This window comes from Elephantulus edwardii, unplaced genomic scaffold, assembly GCF_000299155.1.
Source record: "Elephantulus edwardii isolate Elephantulus edwardi_28Jun2011 unplaced genomic scaffold, EleEdw1.0 scaffold00088, whole genome shotgun sequence".
NCBI classification, from domain to species: domain Eukaryota; kingdom Metazoa; phylum Chordata; class Mammalia; order Macroscelidea; family Macroscelididae; genus Elephantulus; species Elephantulus edwardii.
The window spans coordinates 5,193,648-5,218,843 of record NW_006399838.1 but is presented as its reverse complement, the minus strand read 5'-3'; the positions used below and the strand labels follow the sequence as shown (position 1 = coordinate 5,218,843).

General features: G+C 43.8%; 1 protein-coding gene across 2 annotated transcripts in view; it reads left to right on the top strand.

The window, feature by feature from the left end:
• The window catches only part of FNDC3B (fibronectin type III domain containing 3B), a 406,030-nt gene that overhangs the window by 355,618 nt on the left and 25,216 nt on the right, over positions 1 to 25,196 (top strand). For both annotated transcript variants that reach the window (XM_006890351.1, XM_006890350.1), the window contains 7 exons: positions 1,859 to 1,930; positions 3,941 to 4,059; positions 5,787 to 5,892; positions 6,993 to 7,165; positions 10,863 to 10,976; positions 11,293 to 11,442; positions 18,670 to 18,950. In XM_006890351.1, the coding sequence (XP_006890413.1) occupies positions 1,859 to 1,930; positions 3,941 to 4,059; positions 5,787 to 5,892; positions 6,993 to 7,165; positions 10,863 to 10,976; positions 11,293 to 11,442; positions 18,670 to 18,950 (1,015 nt within the window). The remainder of the gene's footprint in view (positions 1 to 1,858; positions 1,931 to 3,940; positions 4,060 to 5,786; positions 5,893 to 6,992; positions 7,166 to 10,862; positions 10,977 to 11,292; positions 11,443 to 18,669; positions 18,951 to 25,196) is intronic.

Genomic DNA, 25,196 nt, shown 5'->3' with positions numbered 1-25,196 from the left:
TGAGATATGTCCGCTTAAATGAGTGCAAAGAGTAGTTAAGATACAATGAAGAGTAGTTAAGATACAATTAATTGGGAAAAGTATTATTTTCATTGTTGTTATTTATATGCCACCAGAAGGCTTGAGGAACTTTTTAATATTTACATTTATCTTGTGGTTTTTGGAAGTTTCTGGTGGACAGAAATGTGGTTCACCTCTGCGTCATGGATTATTTCATGTGAGTGCAGTTTGAACGTTGACAGACACTTGCCGCTGTATCTCAGTCTATTCTGATGCGTGTTATTATCACTGATGCTGTGTGTGTGTGTGTGTGTGTGTGTGTACACTGTCAAATCACATCCGACTGGTACAGGAGGAGGGCATTGCCCCTCCTTCTCCAGCAGAGCATCTGGTGGATTCAAACCACCTTCCTCTGGGATTTCAGTGCAGCTTTTTGCCACTAGGCCACCAGAGCTCCCTTCACTGATGCTCTATAATAGTAACTTTCAGAGTAGGTGGCATGTGAGACTACTAACTAAAGGTAGTTTAAATCTGCCAGCTGCCTCATGGAAGAAAAATGGACAGTTTCTTCCTGTGAAGAGTGATGACCTCGAAATCAGATGGAATATCACTAGAAGTTTTCATTAACTCAGTAACACTTGGTTTGGTTTTGTTCTTTATTGTGCGAAACAAAATATAGAAACCCGAAAGGATTTTTGTGTAGCATTCAAGTAAAGTAATACTAGAGGAAATTGTAAAATTAAAAATTAATTAAAACTAAAATTGTATTTAAAGATCAACCCTAGTTTCATGATATCTAATCATTTTAAGACAGATTATTGGGATATCTGTTTATTTGGAAAGATTAAAGGAAACTGTAAAAATCTAAGTATACTTTTTAGACCTAAATTGTAAGACTTTATTCTCAGAAAACTCTAGGAATTGCTGTCAACACTATTACTTGTTTTTCCCCCTACTATACTGTTATTGTTAGCTTTATAAATATCATTGTAAATGTCTCTTACTAAAGCAAGTACGTATGTTGACTAGAAATACCTGGTAAACTTTACATTTCTAGCTTTTACATGACATTCACTTGGAGTATAAAAAGCAAACTCTGGTGGAACAGCTATATTTCATTCTCATGTTATTTTTTAATTTTCTCCATAGAATTTGCCTTTATCTTTTCTTCCTTCTCCATCTATCAAAAGGTTATGGTTATTTCTTTTTATTACTATTAAATGTAAGAAAAGAAAATAAGAAAAACCAACCAGACATGTGACTTATTTAAAAATGAGCTAATATTAAGGACAGGCTTCAGATTTTTCAGTTAATAATTCATTCAGATAACCTTTTAGAAAAATCCATTTGCATTTGAAATTTGTTTACGTTTGGCTACATTTTGGGAACTTGGATGGCGTAGGCCACAGGGAGTTGCCACGGCTAACTCCAAGGTTCAGCTTCTCGGGCAATTGGAACTTCCCAGCAACTCCGTGGGAGAAAGATGAGCATTTTCTTCCTGTACCGTTTACAGCCTGGGAAACGAACCAGAGGGTTAGCTAGCAGTCTGTTTTGTTGTTGTTGTTTTTACAAAATTCAAACCATCTTGTTGCTAAGTCTTTCACTAAATTACAATTCATTGACGTATCTGTCTCTGAAAACATTGCCACTCTTCAATCTTTAAACAATCAAGGTTTTTTGGGGGGGAAAGTTTTACTTTGTTTTGTTTTCAAGAAAGGAGTTTAGTGAACTAATTATTGGGCCAATTATTCATGCCCAGGGTTAAGATATTATAGAGTTATGCTACTTAATGTATTTTATTTGCAACCAATTAAAAAAATCAAAACTCTCATAACTAATAAGACTTCTTACTTCCCAGATCACCCCAAGGACAATGGCGGTTCTGAAATCCTCACGTACATGCTGGAGATAACGGATGGAAGTCCTGACGGTGAGGGGTTTTGGAAACTGTTTGATTCAAAATCTGTAGCAAGCTGAATTTTCTAATGATGGTGGACTTATTTTTACTCATAGCGAAGAGTCATTAATTCTAATGATTGCATTACAGTCAATAAACCTTCATCACATATTGATGGCTTATTCCATCAAGCTCAGTGTCAGGCACCAGATTTACCTTAAACATACTTTTTAAAAATCATGCTCTCTCTCCTCCCTTTGTTTTTTATATTTTTCCTTTTTAAAAAAAAAAATTTCTTATTTTTTGTGTATGTAACATCAAATCGGATCTAACTGGTACAGAAGGAGATTGTCCCTCCTTCAGCAGAGCATCTGGTGGATTTGAACAGCTCACCTCTTGGATTGCAGTGCAGCTTCTTGCCACTAGGCTACCAAAGCTCCCTTTTTTTTTTTAAGTCTTACTGAGGCCTGTTATAAGCTGAGAACTTTAAAATTCCTTGACTTTGGGAGAACCAACCTTAACATAAAATCATGTTCTGCACTGAAAATGTCATACAGATTTTTCACACTAGAAATTTTTATCTAGATTTATATTTTATTTATGATTAGATTTATCTAGAGTAGACTAGATTTTCACATTCGAAACTTTGTCTAGCTTTGGTACCTGACACACTCTAAGGATGCTGGGATTTGCTCCGGTGTCTTGAGCATTAATGTCAGATCAAAACTAAAACTAAGCTTCATCCTGTGTTTAAAGCTAACAGCTTGACCAGTGCACAGGTGAATAAGAAATTGAATTAAATCTTCTCATCTCGTGCCAGCTCAGTCATATTTCAGTCCTGGTTTTCCGACGAGTAATCTAAGGATAACCTTGTTATTTGCTATTGAGTCCTGAAGACTCACGTTTGCACAGTAGAATTAACTCCATAGCGTTTTCAAGACGTTAACCTTTTGGGCACGGTTCATCTAAAGCGCCTTTTCTCAGACTCATACTGCCAGCAGTTGGCAGTCTAGCCTTTAACCTCGGTTCATTTAGCCTTTAACCTTTAACCCAGGGACTCCAAAGACAATAATTATCTTTGACGTTCTTTCTCATGTGGCCTTTTTACATGTGTCTCAACTGTAAATACACCCTAAGAAGCTGCATGAGGTGTTAGTGAAACTCACTCAGAATATCCTGGAACAGGTAAAAGTATTTTCATTCAGACAGGTCCATGGAGTCATACAGCCTTGGACACATGAGCAGAAGCAGAGCAGAGGTGGGAGAGTGTCCCCGCAGCTCAGGTCTGCGAGGTGGAGGCAGTGAAGCCTGTTGATGTGACCCAGGCTGCTTTCCCCTCAGTCGTATCAGCCTTCTTGTCACCCAGATCCTTCCTACCATCCTGCTTTCTGTCAGTCCTGAATGGTCTGACAGCCTGGACCTCAGCAAGTGTTCCTTCTTCGGTTTATCACCCTCCTGCACATTTTTGTCTCCTAAGTAAGATCTCATAACAAGTACAGGCCTGTACCCGAAGGATTGAACCATTGATGGGAAGACTTGACTCATGGTTCTTCAGGTAGATGAGAAGAGGGGAAAACTGTTCACAGTAGTGTTCTCGGCTTTGTCCATGGCCAGGCGGACACCAGCAGATCCACCTGGCTTTCTTCTACCTTAAACATGCCCTAGCTTACTCAAGTCCTTCCGCACTTACAATTCAACCCCTTCAACTCTTATATCTTTGGTTTCCAGCATCCAAACCTCATAGTCAGAAAATGTAATAACAATGCTAATAAGTAATCCAGCCAGTTATAGTAACTATTAAAAATCACTTCTGGTTTGTTTTGTGTTTTGTTTTGTTTTGTTTTTTTAAAATTATTAAATGTTGTGAAGGAAATGGGAGAAAAGCCTTGTGACTCTTGGGGAGGGAGGGGGGTGGAATAAGGTGAAAGAGAGAACAGTAATTTTCATGGAAACCACTTAGACCTTTTTCGTATCAGGAATGGTAAATGCGGTCTTATTTGCTTTACGAATGGCACGAACTCATGCACAAGCGTTCTTTTACAGCAAGTCAGTGGGAAGTGGCTTACAGCGGACCCGCGACAGAATACACCTTCAGCCACTTGAAACCAGGCACTTTATACAAACTCCGAGCATGCTGCATCAGTACTGGTGGACACAGTCAGGTCAGTTCTGTTTCGGGGTGACGTAAGTCAGGGCAAGCCTGTTTATAACATCAGAAGGGAGCTGTGATCTTTAGAAACGCATCCTGGAATTGCAGGCCTCCGTGGTTGCATAGCAAGCAATGAAAAATAGAGCTTCTTGCAATTGCGGTTGAGAGGATCTGAGAGATGGCTCCCCTGGTTCCCAACTAAATTGTGGTACTTTTAGGGCACATTTGTCACTAGGTTATTTTTCAGAAGACTTTGTCTTGACAATTGGAAATTTGAGTGTTGTCTGGAAGGTACATTAGCTAAATTAGGGGCCTCGGTGAGCTAATAGCATTGATGGAAAAGCATAGATTTCAAAATCAAAGAGATGTCCCCTCCACAGTTCTGCTTCTGCCATTTCTAGCAATTCTGTAAGCACTTGAGACATACACTTTCCTCACGGGTACCCTCCTGGCATCTGCTGAAAACACATCTCCGTCTCGGATAACCAAGCCGAATGGTGCCTCCTTCAGGGCAGGACCTAGCCTGCATACCTGTCGGTGGTGGCCCTCCTCTTGCTGTCCAGTTCTTTTAACAGGTTACACCAGTTAGCACGTCTGCAGCCTCAGTTCAGAGCCCACTGTGTTCTTCTGGTTTAAAATAACTGGTAAGATATAGGAGGCATGCTAGAAGTGAGGTCATTGTCATCTGCGTGGCTTTAACTTAAGAAAAACAAGTGTCAAGAAAGGAAAAGAACCTTTTCGTTATAGAGATGTTTTAACATGACAAGAACCAGTTAATATTTTTAAAAGCAGAGGTCACTTGTAGTCTCATGCTAGTTTGACTTCTCAAGAGGGTACCCACCTGGCAGGTGACGCCTGATTTTTGTTTTCTTAGGTACTCACTGTGCTTTCAATGTGTACTTGAGTTTATTTTCATTCCTTCTCAAGGATAGTGGCCCTGTGGCATCTAGATTGCCTATATTGACCAACTACTTGGAGAAGGACGTGCAGGTAGACTATCGGTAGGCAGTGCTTTAGGACGCCCATTGGGATGAAGTACACTCAGTCACAGCCACACAGTACTGTGGGCCTCACCTGGGCCATGAGCCACATGTGTGGTGCTACAGAGGACAGCACAGAGGTGCACTTCTGGCAGTTATAGAAAGTGAACCTCTCTGTCAACCACTTTCTCTCAGAAAGATTTACTCTGATTGATTTTCAGAAGACTGTACGTTTGTTGTGTTTTGTTTTGGTTTTTTCTTTAAAGATAGAGGTTGGCTTCTGTGCTACCAACTTTATGTAGCCCCGATCCTGCAGAGGCGGAGGCCTAGTTATTTCAGCGAGAGCACAGCCTGGTGGTTAATGTTAGACTCAGTTGATTGATATTGACTTTACTTTGTGTCGCTTTTCCAATGTAGATGGTTGGCCACTTACGACACTGTTACAGCTTTTCATCTAGCTTTTGTTCTGTGTTCTTTTCTCTCCTCATAAGGGATCTAATTTGGGTTTAGAGAATAGAATTGTGTATTTAGGATACACAGCATTCCTGTCTACCAATCTAGCTTTAGAAATTATTCTTATTTTTACCAGTTCCATATTTGCAATTAAAATAGGCACCGTCTTGTCACAGGAAACGTACAGTGCCGTGCATGCATTGTATCATCTTTTGAGTTACATGTACATTGATGAGGTGGAATCTGCCTGCTGTAGCCTGCTGTGCATCTATAGTACTAAGCAATGCTTCTCTGTGTTTCCCTGCAGTGTTCTGAAAGTCTCCCTGTTCGCACACTGAGCATTGCACCAGGTCAGTGTCGACCACCAAGGGTTTTGGGTAGACCAAAGCACAAAGAAGTCCACTTAGAATGGGGTGAGTGAACAAACCTTCTCATTGACATTGACAATTTGAGATTAATGTTTAAGATTTAATGGCTTGTCATTTTTACGTCTTCCTTCTGAAAGCCATTGTTTCCTCCTATTGTAATTATCTCCACTCCTCTAATTTTTGTTGGTCTGGTGCTGTATTTCCCTGTACACTATCACTTATGTTTTTATTCCTAATGGTACCTTGTTTACCTTCTGCCTCTTGGAAGACACTCTTCCAGAGAATATTTCAAAGCAGCCAGTCTTTAACAGGGATTTTTAAACTTTGTTCATAAAAAGGTTGTGTGTAATTTAAAGATTTAACCTGGAAATGTGTAACAGCGTAATGCGAGTTCTTCTTCTCTGTGTATGACCTTGCTGCTTTGCTGGGTGCAGCCCTGGAGATGTGGCTTCTTGTTGTTGTTTTCTTGGCTATTTTCCCAGTATATACTCAAGCTATGTTACTACTAGCAGTTTACAGAATGTTAAATTGCGAGTATAAACCTATTGACCTATTTTATTCCTTTGTGTCTGAAACAAAATACTATGCCAATTTTATATCGTACATCTTCATTTAGCAAATCAATGGTCATGATCTTTGGCTTTAAGTTAAAGAGAAGGCTTTGATTCCTCCATTTTTCCCTCCTTCCTTCACTTTGCATGTAAGGAAATTTTCTCAGTGCTTCCTATTGCTTTGAAGTAATTTTTTATTAACAAATTGTGTTGTTCATTTTTTGAAGGGGGATTGCTTTTTATTTTATTTTTTTATTTTTTTGTGTGTCTACTGTCAAATCGGATTTATTATTATTATTATCATCATCATCATAATCATTATTTTGTGTGTGTGTACCGTCAAATCAGATCTGACTGGTGCAGGAGGAGATTGCCCCTCCTCCTCCAGCAGAGCATCTGGTGGATTCGAACCGCTCACCTCTGGGACTGCAGTGCAGCTTCTTGCCCCTAGGCCCCCAGAGCTCCCTGGAGGGTTGCTTTTTTGAGGGAGCCCCTCAGGACAGGTCCCCCACACTTTTGAAAGCTAGGTCATTGTCATTTAGACATCGAGAGAGGAGCACGATGTGCTGAGATGAAAATGGTTCTCGCCCGCAGACGTCCCTGCCTCCGAGAGCGGCTGCGAGGTCTCCGAGTACAGCGTGGAGATGACGGAACCCGAGAACGTGGCGTCCGAGGTGTACCACGGACCCGACCTGGAGTGCACCGTGGGCCACCTGCTTCCGGGGACTGTGTATCGTTTCCGGGTCAGGGCGCTCAATGATGGAGGGGTAAGTGGAGGCCCTTCCGCCAGGCGCGAGCCCGCCTTCCCGCTGTCATCGATCCGTTCCCGATCGCCCGTAGAGACGCGGGTGTAAAGTCTTAGGTCTGGATTCCGGCTTCCTGCCGACTCAGCCCTAGGAGTTGACAGTTCATCTCAGTCCATCAAAGTAGAGCCCGGGGAGCGTCAGAGCGCCCTCCTGCGGGTGACGAGCCGCGCTGCAGTCCCGAAGGCGCACGGTTCGAGGCCCCCGGCCGCCCCCGGGAGAGTGGTCTCCTCTCGTGCGATCGATGCCCCTGCGGATGGTCAGCGGGGCAGCCCCCGTCCCTGGGGCTCAGCACCAACAGTCTTGTTCAGAGCTGAACCTTTGTGAGATTTTACATCCTCCTCTGTGTTCTGGTGGACGGTCAGTTCCTGGACCTCAGGACCATGGAATCCTGACTCCAGCGCTGCCTTAGCCTGGTTTTGGATTTGGGCAGGGATGGAGGCCGGACAGGCCAGCTTCTGTTTCAGTGTCCAGTTCCAAGGGTGCTCCCCAGCCCTCCTCCTCCTCCTCCTCCTGCATGTGGAGCTGTCAGGTTGACCTGTCAGCCTGTGTTACATGGTTAGGGGCCTTCAGGCTAGAGAACACTCAGAGGGGACCCTCCACGTGGGTTTTCAGAGGCTGTCACAACCTCCTCTCATGGGGCAGCAGGCGGATCCCAGCTGCCAGCCTTTGACAGGCAGAACAGCCCCTTCCCACAGGCCACCAGCAACCCCCCTCAGAATATATCCACGCTTCTGTTATAGCCACAAGCCACGTTACACCTCACAGAAGTGTGGCATCAGGATTGGGGGAAGATCCATCAACAACCTGCATTGTGCAGATGACACAACCCTGCTTGCTGAAACTGAGGAGGACCTGAAGTGCTTGCACTTCAGTCAAGGACTGCAGCCTTCATTCAATTTGAACTAAAGCTCAATATCAAGAAAACAAGGATTCCCACCACTGGGCCAATTGACAGCATCGTGATAGATGATCAAGAGAATGAGATTGTTCACAGCTTTAGTTTGCTTGGCTCCACAGTCAACACTCTTGGTATAAGCAGCCAGGAAATTAAAAGAAGAATTGCATTGGGAAAGTCTGCTGTCAGAGACCTATCCAAAGTACTGAAGAGCAACGATGTCAGCCTGGGGACTAAGGTGCACCTGATACATGTCATGGTCTTTGCAGTCACTTGCTGTGCATCAGAGAGTTGGACAGTGACTAGGGAGGATAGAAGGAGAATTGATGCCTTTGAGCTGTGGTGTTGGAGAAGAATATTGAATATACCATGGACTGCTAAGAGAACAAACAAGTTCGTCCTGGAGAGAGTGAAGCCAGGCTACTTCTTGGAGGCAAGGACTCTGAGGCTTCATCTGACATACTTTGGACATGTTGCAAAGCGGGACCAGTGCTTGGAGAGGGACGTCATGTTTGGGAGGGTGGAGGGACAACACTGGAAAGAAAGACCCTCAATGAAATGGATTGGTTAAGTGACTGGGATAATGGGGGTGGGGGTGTCAGAGACAATAAGATTAGCAAGGGATAGAGCAGAGTTTAGGCCTGTTGTACACAGGATCACTATGAGTCGCAAGCAACTCAACTGCACATAACAACAGTTATAGCCACAAAGTAGTGCTTTCGTTTATTTCATTTTGTTATCAAAAGAAGGTCCTGTCAATTTGATACATTTCATTACGAGATCTCGGTAACCTAGAAACTGGAGCTATTTGCTTTGCGAGAAGTGGATAGAAACATAAATGAGGGCAGCATGGTGTAAGCAGAGCTGTGCAGTGCAACCACCTCCCTCCCAGTTACCTGTATTACAGGTGAGGGAGTAGAGGAGTTCTGTGCAGATGAGTAGATGCATCATGGGGGGTGGGTGTGACTGAGACTATGAGACTGGATAGATACGGAACAATAACCATTCATTCATTCATTCATTCATTGTAAAATAATAAAGTCCTCCTGATTTGCTATACAGAGGTAACTCATGCTTACTGTGAAGCTGAATATTGTGACATGATGTGTCAAATGTGATAATGGTCACGCATGGTGGACAGTGTTTGGTGGAGCTCCCCAATTAAAACAAGTTTGGAAACAGGAGTGACATCCACTTCTGAAACAGCTTGCCTCCAGAAACTATTAACGTGGAGAAACGATGAAAGTTATACAAGCGTTCAAGTCTTTAATTCATAGGGTTGCTATGAGTCGTCTACAGCTCAACGGCACACAACAACAACTGACACCAACCTGACAATGATTCCCCCTCCTCATTCTTTACACCAGTTCCATGCAAGTCACTAACTGAAAGTTTAACTCCTGATCATTAGAAGCTTGATTTCTAAACCAAACAACAACAAAATTTCGTGAAAGAAGAGTGGATGGTTGCCAACACAGATGCTCCAGCAATTATTTGACTTGTTTTTCCCCTTTCCCTCATCAGCATTTGAGGAGATCTCTGGCCCAAGGGAAAAAAAAAAGTACAGCTAGGTTGGTTCATTTTCCCCTTCTATTGATTAATAGCAGAAATCAAATCTCATCAGCTTTGATTTACTGTTATATTGAAGATACACTCAGATATTTTTCAGAAAAATAAAATGCCCTCAAGTAACATTTGCAGATTATATTAAAAAACTGAGCAGTTATTATTTCAAATTGTTTCCATTTTGAAAAGCCTTCTTTATTAGCCTGGAAATGATCTTATTTTGTTCTTTGCCACAGTGATACTCTCTGAAGTATTATCTGTTCCCTATTAAAAAAGGCAGTTACAGCTCTCAGAATTATTACTTGGACAAATTCACTCTTGGAGTTAATAACAACACTCTTAGCAAGTTTCCAAGGCTGTAAATTTCTACCAGAGGAGACTTTTGTCTCATGGTAGATTTGAACTCCTAATCTCTCAGCAGCCCAGCACATAACATACTTTGTCACCAAGGCTCCAGAAAATACAGAAGAGAACAGTGTATAAACCTTTAAAAAATGAGATCGTGGAGACATCCTGAAGAAAATGTTACAGGGACACTAGATTGACAAGTACAAAATACCAATAACTAGAAGGAAACTTTGAATTTGTTAATCAACTTAAAAAATTTTTATGCATTAAAAATGAAATTTGAGTGTGTCTTCATTGAAATAATACCAGATACGTTAAATCAGAATGATACAGTCTGTCAAGAATAAGTGTGTTTTCCTTTCTGATGCTATAGTAGTGAAAGAAAAAAACATTGGTATGCCAGCTTTCTTTTCCTTTTGAAGAGAAAGAATACATAGGGGAAAATAAAAGAAAACCATATTGATGCATATTCAATTGAAACTAAAAGCCATCGGTCATATTTTTTGAAATAAATTGTTTGATGATCAGCCATTGGTGATTCAGTGGTAGCATTCTCACCTGCCGTTCAGAAGACCCTGGTTCGATTTCCTGCCCATACGCAGGCAGCCTCTTCGCCAGTAGAGGCTTGCATATGACTCTGATCCTGTATGTTTCGGTGGGGTTTCCCGGCTGAGAGAGATGAGAGTGATCTGGTGATCTGTTCTAGCCAAGTCATAGTGATAGAGCAGGGTCTCACCATGAGGTGCAGGATAACTGGACAAACTGACAGCCCCTCATGTGTCCCTGAACATGCTCACACATTCACCAAAATACATGCTCATGCGAGATGTGTGTGGTTTTGTTTTTCAGTACGGTCCCTATTCTGACGTGTCAGAAATCACCACTGCCGCGGGGCCCCCTGGACAGTGCAAAGCACCTTGCGTTTCTTTCACGCCTGACGGATGGGTCCTCGTGAGTTGGGAGGTACGTCCGGCATGTGCGCTGCTGTGGCTCCGCTGCCTCCTGCATCACCCCAGGTGAAGGCGGTGATGAACCCGCAGAGATGATTCCCGCCTCCACACACAGCCGTTTCCCTTCGCACTGGTTCTTGTCATTTGGGCTTGTGAACATTTTACCTCTGAATATAACGGAAAGGGATTGAGTATGTCCCTTTCAGGCGGTTTATATGTCTTTGAAATATCATGGGACATCACGTACATTTTCCTAGTTGGTTGAACACAAACACGGTAGGATTTTATTCCAGCTGGCGTTACCAACAGCTTACACGTGTGCTTTGCAGAGTCCTGAGAGCTCCGGAGCGGACATCTCGGAGTACAGGTTGGAGTGGGGAGAAGACATGGACTCCCTAGAACTTGTTTATCAGGGAACTGAAACCTGCTTCGAAATCCGCGAGCTGTTGCCTGCTGCACAGTATTGCTGCAGACTCCAGGTGGGTTGGCATTCGCTCAGATTTCGCTTATCAATGCTGGGGGGCCCATCGCGGAGACAGTCGGATGCAGCTGATAGGTCAGAAGGAAAAACGCTTTAAATTAGGGCTTGGGGTTTTTCAATTAAGGGTTTTTTTGTGTAGAAGATCCTGATATTTAAGAACAAAACCGCATTCTTCCCTATCCTTTTTCCTGCTACCCTTACTTCTTGCTTGTCGACTCACTGAGTACAACGGGCCAAGGCCTCGGGGAAGGCGGGACAGCTCTCCAGGCAGTTGTCTTCAGGCTGGATTCCCAGGGGATGCACATTTCAGTGCAGAAGACACTTACACAGACTTGGAAAAGTACAGAAAAGTCAGGTGTCTAAATAGAGCCAAAAACATATGCTAAAGCAATTTGGATTGGCCTATATCAGATTACAGGCCCTTAACTCGCACCTCAGTGACCCTAATCAAGGCTGTTTATCTCTAACCACCAGGAGACCAGATGCAATAAGATCTAAAACAAAGTTACTGAGTCATAGTCTCCCCTCTAAGAATGATAATCAACTTGGCCTTGCTTTTAATTCCTGTGATTGACTTGTATAGATCATTCCCTCCCCTCCTCTTTGCATAGTCTTATTATCTTGATGAGAAAATAGAGATCATTGTCCATTTATTTTGTCCATTTATTTCCATGTATCCAGTAACATTTATGGAGAATCACTTTGTGCCAAGATCAAGGACGATCAAGATGTTCAGAATCAGAACACAGAAACTAATCAGATGTGGTTTGACCTTGAAGCCTTCTTCCTTCGAAGGCATTTGCATTTAAATAAATAAAGCCGTTTGCTTTAAGTTGCCACCTGATTGAGGCCATGAATCAAATTGGTGGTTCCAAGTATAGCTTTCCATTTCTCAGCTCTCAGCCTTCTTCAGAGAAAACATTGCCTTCGTAAGTTAATTTTCCGGGTAACTGAAGCTTCTCTGTTAAATTATGAAGGCTGCTTTATTGGCAACATTTCTGTTTGAATTCCTATTATATACTGTCCTTCCTGCCTTCTCTCCTGGAGCACATGGGACATAACTAAGCTTTTGTTGATGCGTCAGGGTCGCTGCACGTTACCTGATCTTTACAGAGTGATGCTCAGTCACTGGGAAGGGGTCAAATAACGTGCCACAGCGTTGGTAGGAACAAGGCAGTATGTAAATAAGGACTTCCCTGCCGTCTCAGTAAGTAGCCTCATTCTACTCTGGGGTTGCTTTTTTAATTCTTTTTATGGACTGAGAAATAGTGGTACAGTCACATGATGGAATATTATGCAGCACACAGAAGTAATGATTTTGAAAAATGTTACATAGCAGTGGAGAAGTTAGCATTATGTTGAGTGAACTTACTGAGTTTCATAAAGACAAATACAACTAAGACCATTATTGTAAATATAGAAGGATAACTAGGAACGTGTGGACAAAAGTCCAGACGGGGAAATGGGAGGGAGGAGGGCAACCGAGGGTAAAGGAGGGGGTCAAGAGGTCTACTCTGCTTTTTGCATCTTTTAATCTCTTTGAAATGTTGTTCTAGTTTCCTTCTTCCTTTTATGATGATGTATTCATTCAATACTAACTTCCCAGAATCGTATCTCAAAACACGTGCTTATAAGGAACCAAGCCTGCATAACATTCTTATCTTCTTGTTTTGGGATATTTTGTTGTTGGGTGTCATAACGTTGACATAACAACACTATGAACAATAGATAGAAACATTTAATATTTCCACATGTTTACTTTTTTATTGTAAAATGACATGGACTTTATGAAGGTGACAGTTCTTTTAAAACCATCATTGCTATGCCAAAGAGATGTTGTTATTTTTGCATACCATAGAGTCAGAACCGACCCATAGCTGACCCTCTGGTGGGTTTTCAGAGGCAGTTAATCAAACGGGAGGAGATTCCCCATCCTTCTCCCGCAGAGCAGCTGGTGGCCTTGGACCCTGTGCCTTCGGGATTACACTACAGCTTCTTGCCACTAGGCCGCCAGAGCTCCCTAATGCTAAAGAGATGTTGCCTAGAAAGGGTCTTCCCAACCTATGTTGTTTTTTTGCTGTTGTTATTATGTGCCGTCGAGTCGCCTGAGACCCATAGCGACCCTACATACAGCAGCTCTGAAGCCTACCCTGTAATGAGCCAGTCTCACTGACTCCAACACACCAAAATAATGAAGAAGCTCTGAACTTTGCTCTCAAATGTACAGAAGCTAAAGCGAAGGAAGAAGTGATGAGAAGACATTTGTTCTAGAATGTCGGGAAGCTGAAGAGAATGGAAGAAATGATGAAGAGAACTGTCCATGAAGATGTCAAATGGCCAAGAAGATAAAGGAAAGCATTATAATGCAAAGTGGACCTAGAGTTAGAAAACCAAAAGAGAAGAACACAACATTCCTCAAGCTGAAAGAACTGGGGGAGGGGTTAGGACTGCGAGCCTCAAGTTGGAATAGTTAAGGATCATGAGAGGAAAATGTTGAATGATACAAGAAACATCTGAAGAAATACGCAGAATCACTGTACCAAAAGCAATGGTTGATGCTCAGTCATCTCAGAAATAGCAAATGATCAAGAACCGGAGTGATGGTGATGGTGGTGGTGGTGGTGGTGGTGGTGGTGGTGGTGGTGGTTAGGTACCATGGAGTCGCCTGCGACTCATAGCCACCCTGTGTACAGTAGCTCTGAAGCTGGCTCTATCCTGAGCCAACCTCACCATATCCGGCACACCTACCCCCATTACTCCAGTCATTGAGTCAGTCCATCTCATTGAGGGTCTTCCTCTCCTTGCAACATGCCCAGCGTATGTCAGACGGAGCTTCAGAATCCTTGCCTCCAAGGAGCGGCCTGCTTTCACCCTCTTCAGGATGAAACTGTTTGTTACCTTAACAGTCAGTACTCTTCTCCCACAGCTCAGAGGCTTCAGTTCTTCTTCCGTCATCCTTCGTCATTGTCCAGAACCAGTGGTACTAAGGAAAAAGTCCCAGCTGAACTGAAGGCATTGAAGAAACAGCTCTAGGGTGTGGTGAATACCACTTGAGATGTTTCAAGAAAGAGATGCAACACTAAGTGTGCTCACTTGTCTATGCCAACAGCTCTGAAGAGAGTTAACCAAATGACTGATGCATGTCTGTGCACATTCCAAGGAGAGGAGATTCAACAAGAGGAAGAAATGCCAGATCAATGGATTAATAACGTGGTGCTGGTTCTGCTGGTGTGAACTGTTGAGCTGGAACTTCACCGCTGACCCTCCACCATGTTAAATGCAAGTAAAATCTTGCTGAAAATGATTTAAAAATTAAGCAGTACATGAACTCAAGAAGTCAAGGTGGATTGTCTTAAAGATAAAAATTATCATTGCTGACATCCGATGGAGCTGAGCTAAAATCGGAAAATAATTAGAAAAAAATATTTACTTCTGTTTCATTGACTATGCAAAGGCATATAGTATGGATCAAAACAAATGGTGGATAACAAACATTGCAAAGAATGGGCGTTTTAGAACATTTAAATTGTACCCCCATGGAGCCTTCTCCTAGACCATGATGCAGTAGTTGAACAGAGTAAGGGAATACTGCATGGTTTACAGTTAGGTAAGGAGTACATCAGCATTGTATGCTTTCTGTATACTTGTTGAATTTGTATGCGGAGCAAATAATCTGAGACCCTGCACTATAACTCAGCGTAAGTTTTAGAGTACTCCTCATTAACAGCATGTGACATGCAAATGACACAGCCTTGCTTGCCAAAAAACAAGACTTGAAGCATTTGCTAAAAATGTGTGAAGACTACACCTCAACATCAGGAAAACAAGCATCCTTACAGCTGGGCCAGTAAACACCATCGTGATAAACGGCGAAAAGATAGAGTATGGTAGTCATTTCCGTTTACTCAAATCTACAACCAGTGTCTATGGGAAGAAACAGAGTTCGAATTGCAGTTTCACCAGTAAAATCTGCTTCAAAAGAGCTTTGTAAAATGCTCATTCAGAGTCACTCCTGTCCGGTTTGTTCTGCCTCACACAGAACCTGAGTTTCTGAGGCTGTAAATCACAGTGAGAGATTGGTCATCCTTCTCCGGAGGAACAGAGTGTACATTCAACCACCCGAGACGCACAGCTTTTGCGTTAGGAGTGCAGCTCCCTGCAGCACATGCCACGAGAGCTCCCTTAGAGTGCTGCAGACCTGGACAGAACTTCAGAACTAAGGTGTTCCTGACCGGAGCCATAGCATTTTCAGTTGCATCACACACACGTGAAAGTTGGGCAATGAATAAGGAAGACGGAAGAAAGGATGCCTTTGAATTATGGTGTGAGCAAAGAATTTTGAATATCCCAATAACTGCTAAAATTCCAGGCAAATCAAGCTTGGATCCAGACTGCTCCTGAGAAGCAAGGGTGGTGAAACATCTCTCATTCTTTGGAAATTTTATCAGGATGGTCGAGGCCCTGGAGAAAAACATGGTGCGTGCGAAAAGAGAGGGTCGGTGAGAAAGAAAGAAGACGCTCAACGAGATGGATGAGCACTGCCTTGAGCAGTGAACCCTGTCACAGCATTCACTTTGAGGATGGTGCAGGGTCAGACAGAGGTGCGCACGCGGTCGCTGCTCTTCAGAGCCCACTCAGTATCCTCCACAACCGTGAACTCCGTCCCAGCACTGACTGAGGACTGTGTACAGACAGACAGAGGTGCGCACGCGGTCGCTGCTCTTCAGAACCCACTCAGTATCCTTCACAACAACATGCTCATGATACAACTGAGGAAGCAGAGTCTGTCTGCTAAGATCTTCCAGTTAGTAAATCATGGCAGCGCGCCTTGGACCTGGCTTTGATTGGACAATCATTTTCTTTCTCTTTTAAATGATACTATAAATCTTTAGCTGGTATCGGCAGTAGGTGTTACCGTATCTTATTTTTCTGTCCCTGTCATATGTGATGAGAATATGACTCGCCAATTAATTGTGATGTTAATTTTTTTCCCAAAAAGAGAATTGACGTATTATCATGAAGCAGGACTAGAGAAAACATTACAATTGAGTTTCAGCTTTTATTTCAATGCTGTTAGTCTGTTTTGACATTAACGATAATGACAGAGACTTAAGTTTTGTTTTAGACTTATGATTTATGAGCTCAGACTAATTTCCTTTAGTTTTATCATTTGCTCTCATAAACCTTCCATATGGAATGAGTGAGAACAGAGTTTTAAATACATTTACTTTTCCCAAGAGGCTGCCAGATGTTTTTCCTATATGTACATGGTTGACTTATATTGAACACACAGTCTGTATAAGGTTCTGGTCTTGCTGGTCATGATTCTAAAGTGAACCAAAAAGACGGTCTTGGAGCTTTGTTTCTAGTCAGAAGAACAAATAAAAGACATCCTATTTTAGGGACAGCTGCAGTGAAGAATAAAATAGCAAAGAAGGAAATTAGACTAAGAACACAGATTTGGAGGAGGTGTGTTGTAAGCTAAATCTGGCTTCCAGAGGGAACTAACTGCAGAGGTGGCACTAGAGACTAGAGCAGATGCCTGAGCAGGCTGTGTGTATCTGAGGGGGAAGGTGTTTTGGAAGAGGAACTAACAAGTGCAGAAGTCTGAGGTGGGTGCAAGCTTGGGGTCCTTGTAATACAGCCAGAAAGTCTACATACCCGGAACAGAGTAAGTGAGAGGCCGAGTGGTGAATGATAAAGTCAGGTGGTAATGGGGGGCGTGGTGGTAAGTAGACTGGTTTTATGTGGGTTATTACGAAGACTTGGGAGTCTGTGCTGAATGAGATAAAGAGGGTGCTGGGGGAAATGTGGACTGAACACCTCGCCTAATGTTTAACAATTCAACTCCTGTTTAACAATATTATTTAGGTTTCTTTGAACATAGACTAGAAGACAAACAAACAAGGGCAGAATACAGATTCTGGAAAGACCATCGCAGTAAGCAAGGCTGTAGTTAGAATGTGCTGCTGGCCTTGAGAAGCTGTCCAAGGGTGGCTTGAGATTGTGACTTGACTAGAAAGGTGGAGAAATGTATATAGCAGGTGTGGGGTTTGAGAAGCACGGGGCAGAGATGGGAAAACGCAGTGCCAGCACTTGAGTTTGAGATGCCGGTTTAACACACATGTGGAGAGAGTCGTTACACAGTGACTATGCTAGCTGAGAATTCAGGGTGAACATCTGAGATAGTTCTTAATGTCAGAGATGGCATTTGCCTCGGGACAGGACAGGATGTTCAGAACTTGGAGTAGAGAGTAGAAGAGGGGATGCCCAAAGACGGATCCAGATGCTGAGGAGAAACCAGCGAAGGTGACTGAGAAGTGGGTGGAAGGAGACGGGAGCAGTGGGTCTCGGACACCGAGTGTAATGATTGAAAGAGCGGCGCTGCTCTCAGGCAAAGGGTAAGAGGTTAGGAATTGACTGCAAATGGATACTTATTGTTTACCTGAGCAGTAGTAGATACCATTGGAAAAATCACAGGTGCTCTGTGGATGAAAGAAGGACAGTGTCTCGCTGTGATGTTTACACCCTCTGAAAACCTGCAGAGCATCAACTCTGACTTGGTTCCAGTTTGACAGCAATGAGTTGAGATTATTCTCGGGCATCCCACGTGGTAAAAACCAACTTAACTGATCCCCAGCTGGCTTCCAAGTCTGGGACCTGCAGCATTTAATCTGACTCCAAAAGTATTCCTCTCTAAAATTAGAGTGCATTTTATACCTAGCTCGTTACTGTCGAGATCTCCACAGACATTTGTTGTTGCATACTGTAGAGTTGGAACCGACCCACAGCTGACCCTCCAGCAGGTTTTCAGAGGCCGTTAATGACACGGGAGGAGATTTCTCATCCTCCCACGGAGCAGCTGGTGGCCTCGAACTGTGTGCCTTTGGGATTGCAGCGCAGCTTCTTGCTACAAGGCCACCAGTGCTCCCTCCTCGGACAGGGGATGTGCTGAAATTGGCCATGCAAGCCTGATATGTTGCTATAAGATGATTTTTCATAAGAGATGATGACGTTGATGTTACCTTCTGCTTCACTAACATGTAATATCTTTGCCGTTCTTTGGAAAAGGGGTCATTAGGAGATGTTTTCTTGACTTTATGTCTGCGTGTGCCATTTGGAGGTAAATTGTGTATGATTACCTTAGGTTTGTTTGATCGCACCAGCCTAAATTAGGATACGCTGTGGATGTAATGTGAGCTTTGTCTTGCTGTTTTGTTCTCAGGCTGTCAACCAGGCAGGATCAGGGCCGTATAGTGAGCTTGTCCACTGCCAGACACCAGCATCTGCCCCCGACCCGGTCTCCACTCTCTGTGTCCTGGAGGAGGAGATTCTCAGCGCCTGCCCTGAATCACCGTCTGTGTGCCTTGTACTGAGCTGGGAAGAGCCGTGCAATAATGGGTCTGAAATCCTTGCGTACAACATTGAACTTGGAGACAATAGCATCACCGTGGGCAATACCACCACTCATGTCTTGAAGGATCTCCTTCCTGAGAGTACCTACAGGTGAGTGCCCTCTATAGCAGGGGGACCAGAAATAAGGCTGCTTGAAGCTACAAATATTTCAGGTTCCAAAGACTAGACAGGTATGATCTACCTGGCCTTAATATTTAAAAGAACTAATTGCAAATTTAGCTTAAAAACTTGTGCTGCTTTATACTTCAAAGTCAGTTACAAATTTGTAATCCCTGATCCCTGAAGTACAGTATCTACACCTCTTAATCAGTTCCACCTCTTGATAACCACTTTGTAGTGACACTGTGACTCATGTCCCTCCACGGACAGCCACAATTCCCACCCGTCCACTGGCCCATGTTATACTAGAGCCCACCAATCTTCTTATTTTCCAAAAGAACATGTAAATGTTTGTGACATTTCATCCATGAGGGACCAGAGAAGGAACGTTGTGTTACCTACCACCTCACAAAACTCAGCTGGGGCCCACATTTGCCACTGTTTCTTGGACCTCTCACTTCTTAAATTGTTTAGGTCCGACCCCCAGTTGCCATAACCTACTGAAAAGGGTTGTAATTTGTGAGGACTAAAAAAGGCAAAAAACCATCTGTGGTTATACAGGTCCAGGTGTGCCCTGTACTCCCCTGTCAGAGTAAACCTGGGTCATCACCTGTGTAAGCAGTTTAACCTCCCGGTGGGTTCATTTTTTCTCTAAGTTGAAGGGACCACAAGTGCTTCCCCCACAAAGATGGTGTGAGGGGTGAATTCATGGACGAGTGTTAGACCTGTTGAAATGCAGACGGTAGAGCCCCGGAGGATACTGGGAGTGCCTAATAAGCACTTTTCTTCATCACCATAAGGGTCACCATCCAACGGGTTTCTTCCTGGCATGGGAGACAGACAGTGAAGGCCCAGCAGCTAAATCTGCTGCTCTAGACAGAGTTGGTAATTACTTGTCTCTTTTCCCCTACAATATGTTCTAGTTCTGTAGTCCGATAGACTATACTTTTTCTCTTCAGAAGCTGAAGAAAGAAGTTTTAAGAGAAAAATGTTCATTCTGACAGTCATATTGTCTCTGCCTCTTTCTCTCTCTTGCCAAATCTTTGTTTTATGAGTAAGTCATGTAGATAAAGCTCCTTTTGCTTCTTAAACAATGACAGGTTTGTTGGTCGTTTTATTCTTTTAAGAAACATCTTCTGTGCAGGTTACTGTATACACTGTGGGGTTTTAAAGCAGACGAAGCTTAACCCAAACCTTTAGCTTTCTCACAAGTTGGAAAACTATTAAATCGCAATCCACGATAGTAGGTGAATCTGACACCACATGATGAAAGTAGCCCTGTGTGCAAGTACTGCTGGGTTTTACAGAAGAACATGCATGGTTGAGAGCGGTTAAAGGTAGTGAACAAAGGAGGGTGAGCTTTCACAGAGCCAGAGTGGCCAGAGGAGGGCGTGTTTCCTTTCAGCCAGTCCTCGAAAGCCAGTCTTCCCCGTTCCTGCTTGCTGACCAAAGGTGTAGGGCCTGAGTGTCCAGAGCTCCCTGATCAGGCGGGGCACACCAGACCTTGTCCTCAGGGCCGTTCCCGGCAATAATGCACAAGGAAACCCGACCTGCAGATCAGTGGCTTCTCACCTTTCCTGTCTCCAAAAGTGCCAAAAATAGGAGTGAGTGGATCACAATTTCTAGTTAAAAAATGTAAAGTGAAGCATTTTAAAACTGGCCATGGTGCTTGAATAAAAGACTTGGGGTTTTGTTTGTTTGGAGGATTAGTTTTTGTAGCCTTCAGAAGTTATATATTGTCTTAGCCTAGGTTCTCTAGAGATGTAAAACCAACAAGTTAAATAAGAACTTGACATATAAAGAGAGAAGTTTATTTCAAGGCAGGGCTCACACACTTGGAAAGACTGGTATCAGAACTCGGGAGAAAGGTGTCCATGGTGACCGACAAGTCCACGGTTGGCAGGCAGGGCGGGAGACAGCAGCTGTCTTAGCCATAGAATTCATTCATGTGTTCCACGCAGACCACGCTCTTGACTTCCCGACATCAGATCAAAGCAGATCATACCATTATGTAACGGCCTCTGGTCAGCCTCATTAAACTCCTGGAGGTAATGACTCGTAACATATTATGAATGTGTTATAAATGGGTCCATTATACTGAAGACGCTGTGGACACACGGTGTTAGCCATCACACACATTTTTCTTGCCCTGAAGAAGAAAGCCTAATAATCTGGAAGGGTTTTCCATGGATCCCTGGCTTTTCCGTTGGAGCCCACAGGAATAATCCACTCCCTTCATGACATTAGACTGGGGTTAGCATCCATTTTTTAAGGCACTAGAGCTGGGTTTGTAGTTAAATTTGTATTTTCGCCTTAGGAGAAAATGAACACATTAAAAATATGACCATTCCTTTCCTTTGCTTCCTAAGGCACAGTTTTGCCTTCTGGTGTTGGGGGACACCTGGTCCCCTCTTCCCAGTGTCTTGGCATACATGATCTTCTATTCTCCTGATAGTTCCATGATCTTCTATTCTCCAGACAGTTCCTTCCATTTTTATTTTCTAGTATTTATTTGCAAAATTCTAATACATTGTTTTCAAGAACAAATTCTTTCAAGATCCCTCCCCTCCCCATCAAGTTGTACAACTCTGTAATTAATCCCTCCTCGTCTACATCCCTCTGCTTCCAGCCTCTCCCTCCACTCTTGGATCCTCATACTCATTCTACAGTAATGGTCGTATACAGTATTTGTTCTTACAAAACTGAGTGAGTTCACTCAGCATGATGCTCTCCAGTCCCTCCTAAGTTAGATAATCATTTACAAAGTCATCGCTCCTGCGTGCTGCGGAGTATTCCATAGTATGAATGTACCACAATTTGTCAATCCATTCATTTGTGGTTGGACATATGGGCTGTTTCCATGTTCTTGAAATGGTGAATAATGCTGCTATGAACACTGGTGTACAAATCTCCGTTTGTGCCTCAGTTCTCATTTTCTCAGGGTATATTCCAAGTAGTGAAATACCTGGGTCACATGGAATATCTATGTTCAGCTTTTTGAGGAAGTGCCAAACTGCCCTGCAGAATGTTTGTACCATTTTACAGTCCCAGCAACAATGTACAAGAGTTCCTTTCTCACCACATCCTCTCCAGCATTTATTACTTGTGGCCCTGTTACACCTTGCCACTGTTACTGGAGTCACTGGCAGTAAGAGAGATGTAAATCAAAACCACAGTGAGGTATCATTTCACTTTTTAATGTGTTTATCTTTTGTCTGACTATCTAAAATCAGTCCAGTTGGCAATGGTCCTGTTTACAGCACAGATAGAGTGTGATCTCCGGACCAGTGGTTCGGTATCATCTTGACGTTTGTCAGGAAACTTGAAATCTTGACGTTTACTGAGTCAGAAACCGAAGGGATGCCTGCCGTCTACTTCCATTAGTCTTTGGAGAGATGTTGCTGTCCCAAGAGCTTGAGAACCCCTGTGCTAGAGAGGTGTTTTAAAAAAAAAAAAAAGTAAAATAATCACTCCAAGAGCTTTTATAAAATGTATTACAAAATACACCCCCCGCCACCCCCACGCCGGTCCCTGTAGTCTGCTGTTTGTGGGCAGGTATCAAGCATTACTATCTTAAAAGGTCGGTTGTGGCCCTGTGACCTGCTTCACTGCCTTCAGACCTGCCTTCGCCAGCGTGTCTTCTCTAACTTCCTCCGCCTGTTGTCCACAGGAGGCGTTCTGTTTCTTGATGAGCTTCTCAGTCCTTTGGCAGCAGTCTGTCCGGCCGGCCCGGGGACAGCATGCCCGCCACTTGCCATGTTCTCCCTGTCCAGCTCTCCGAACGTTGCTCTTTTCTGGCAACTTCATTATGTGTCTGACTCATTGGGCAGACAGCGAGAACCTCAGGTGGATTTGTTTTACACATTCGTGCTCTTCCAGCTAGGTGAAAAAGAGGACGGCAAAACAGCCTGGACTGAGCCCTTACTATATATGTCGGACTCCGTTAGGCTGCCAGGAAGTGACTCATTCACCATAACCACCGGGAGTGTTGGGGCACAGTTCTGAGTTAGTTCACAGGCAGCACACTGGAGACAAAACAGCCTTGGCTTCAGCCCGGAGCCCCTCATGTATCGTCGCCTTTGGCAAGTCCCCAAGCCTTCTGTGCCTTCTCGTTCATTTTAAAGGCGAACCAGAGCACCTAGTTTATGGGGAGCTGGATGCTAAACAGCTGAACCTTCCTAGGAGATTGACTCGACCAGCTGCCGCTCGTTGGGAAAACGGTGGCAGCTCCTTCCATGTGATTCCAGCCTTGGAAAATCACTGCAGGGCCATCCGAGCATCGGCGAGTGTGGGACCGAGTGCACAGAATGCATTAGCTGTTATTTTTTAATGTTGAGTGGGAAGAAGGGATCTAGAAAATGAGTTAGGGGTAAACTTAACTGTAGAAAAGCAGGTTTTCCTTGAAGCAGTGGGCCACTTTGAAAGTCTTTCCTTCTCAGGTGGAGTAAATTAGCATTCCTAGAGACTGAATGGTGGCACTGGTGACCAAGAGGCAACGCTTAGTTGTCAGGAGAGAGGACTGCAGAGTCAGCACGGGTCCCCTTCCAGGAAGCCCCTCTAACTGGCTCCAAGCACATCTCCGTACAAAGGCTACTTTAACTGTTGTTTTGTACTTCTGAGAAGTTACACAAAAGTTTCCCGATCATCCTCTTCAACGTTTTTCTCATCGTAATTAGATGAGATGCAGGTGTCCATCCTTGACTCCTTCGCCCTCTCTAACTCTGTCTCCCTCCTCACTCCTCCCCCCACCACCACCACCACCTCGCACTGGGGCAGCCGACATGATTAAGGAGTTCCACACGCAAGGACTGTTTGTTTGAAAGGCAATCTTCCGTTGTTGTTGCTGTTGTTATGTGCCATCATGTCTCCTGCAACCCACAGGGACCCTGTGTACAGCAGCTTTGACACCTTCTCTGTCCTGAGCCAGTCTCACTGACTCCGACACACCTACCTCAATCCATCTCATCCGAGGTCTTCCTCTCCGGCAGTGTCCCTCCACCCTTCGAGCATGATGTCCTTCTCCAGGGATCAGTCCTTCCTGGCTTTGTGCCCAAAGTATGTGAGACGGAGCCTCAAAATACTAGCTTCTGAGGAGAGACTTGGTTTCACCCTCTCCAAGACAGACCTGTTTGTTTTCTTGGCAGTCCATGGTATGTTCAAGACTCTTCTTCTGCACAGCTCAAAGACGTCAATGGTTCTTCTGTCATCTTTGTCATTGTCCAGTCCTCTGATATATAGCAAGTAGTTACAAAGACCATTGCCTGGATTAGGTGCACCTTAGTATATTTATTAAAGATGTTTTGAGCCTCCATATCCCATACTTTAGTCACATGGCCAGGAGGGACCAGTCCTTGGAGGAAGACTTCATGCTCGGAAGGGTGGAGGGACAGCATAGGTGAGGAAGGTCCAGCATGAGATGGATTGATACAGTAACTGGATTAATGAGGACAGGTGTGTCAGAGACAGAGATTGGCTCAGGATAGAGCAGGGGTCAGAGCCGCTGTTCAGTTGCTGAGAGTCATAGTCAGCTTAACTGCACACAACAACAACAGTGTATTTATGAGAAGAGAGTGTAGATGTGTATGAAGTATAGATGTTTATGATATTCGGTAACAAAGTTTGTGGTTGAGTAAATTTGGACTCCAGGTGACCCTGTGTTTACAGAGTACAGTTGCTGTAGAAGGGTTTCAAAGCTATAACCTTTGAGAAGCAGAATTCTAGGCCTTTCTTCCAACGTACCTCTGAGTAGGTTCGAATCACCCACCTTTTTGTTAACAGTTGATCACTTAACCATTTGTGGCACCCAGGAACTATTCTCCGTGTTCTGTACCGAGCAAGATGTCTTGGTCAAGACTTCCTCGGATGTGCTAGCAGTGGAGCCCAGAGTTGTTAAAGAAGTGAAGCTGGGAAATGATGGCAGGTCACGTGGTCAGTTGGGTCAGTTGTGGCAAGTGCCTGTATTCTACAGTGAAGACAGGATGCACCAGCAGGGGCTGCTGAAGGCGCTAGGGGCATGTAGGTCCGTGGCTGCCCTGGAAAAGCAGGCAGGGAAGTGGGCTCACTGAGGACAGAGGTGGTGAGACGGCGGCAGGAAGTTATGTTCTGCCACGGAGAACTGTTTCAGTCAGGTGGGAAGAATTTAGAGGAACAACAACAACAATAAGGAGGGATGATAATAGGACATTTAACTTGCTTCAGTTTTTACTGGTTAGCCCATAAGGGTGGTATTACTATATC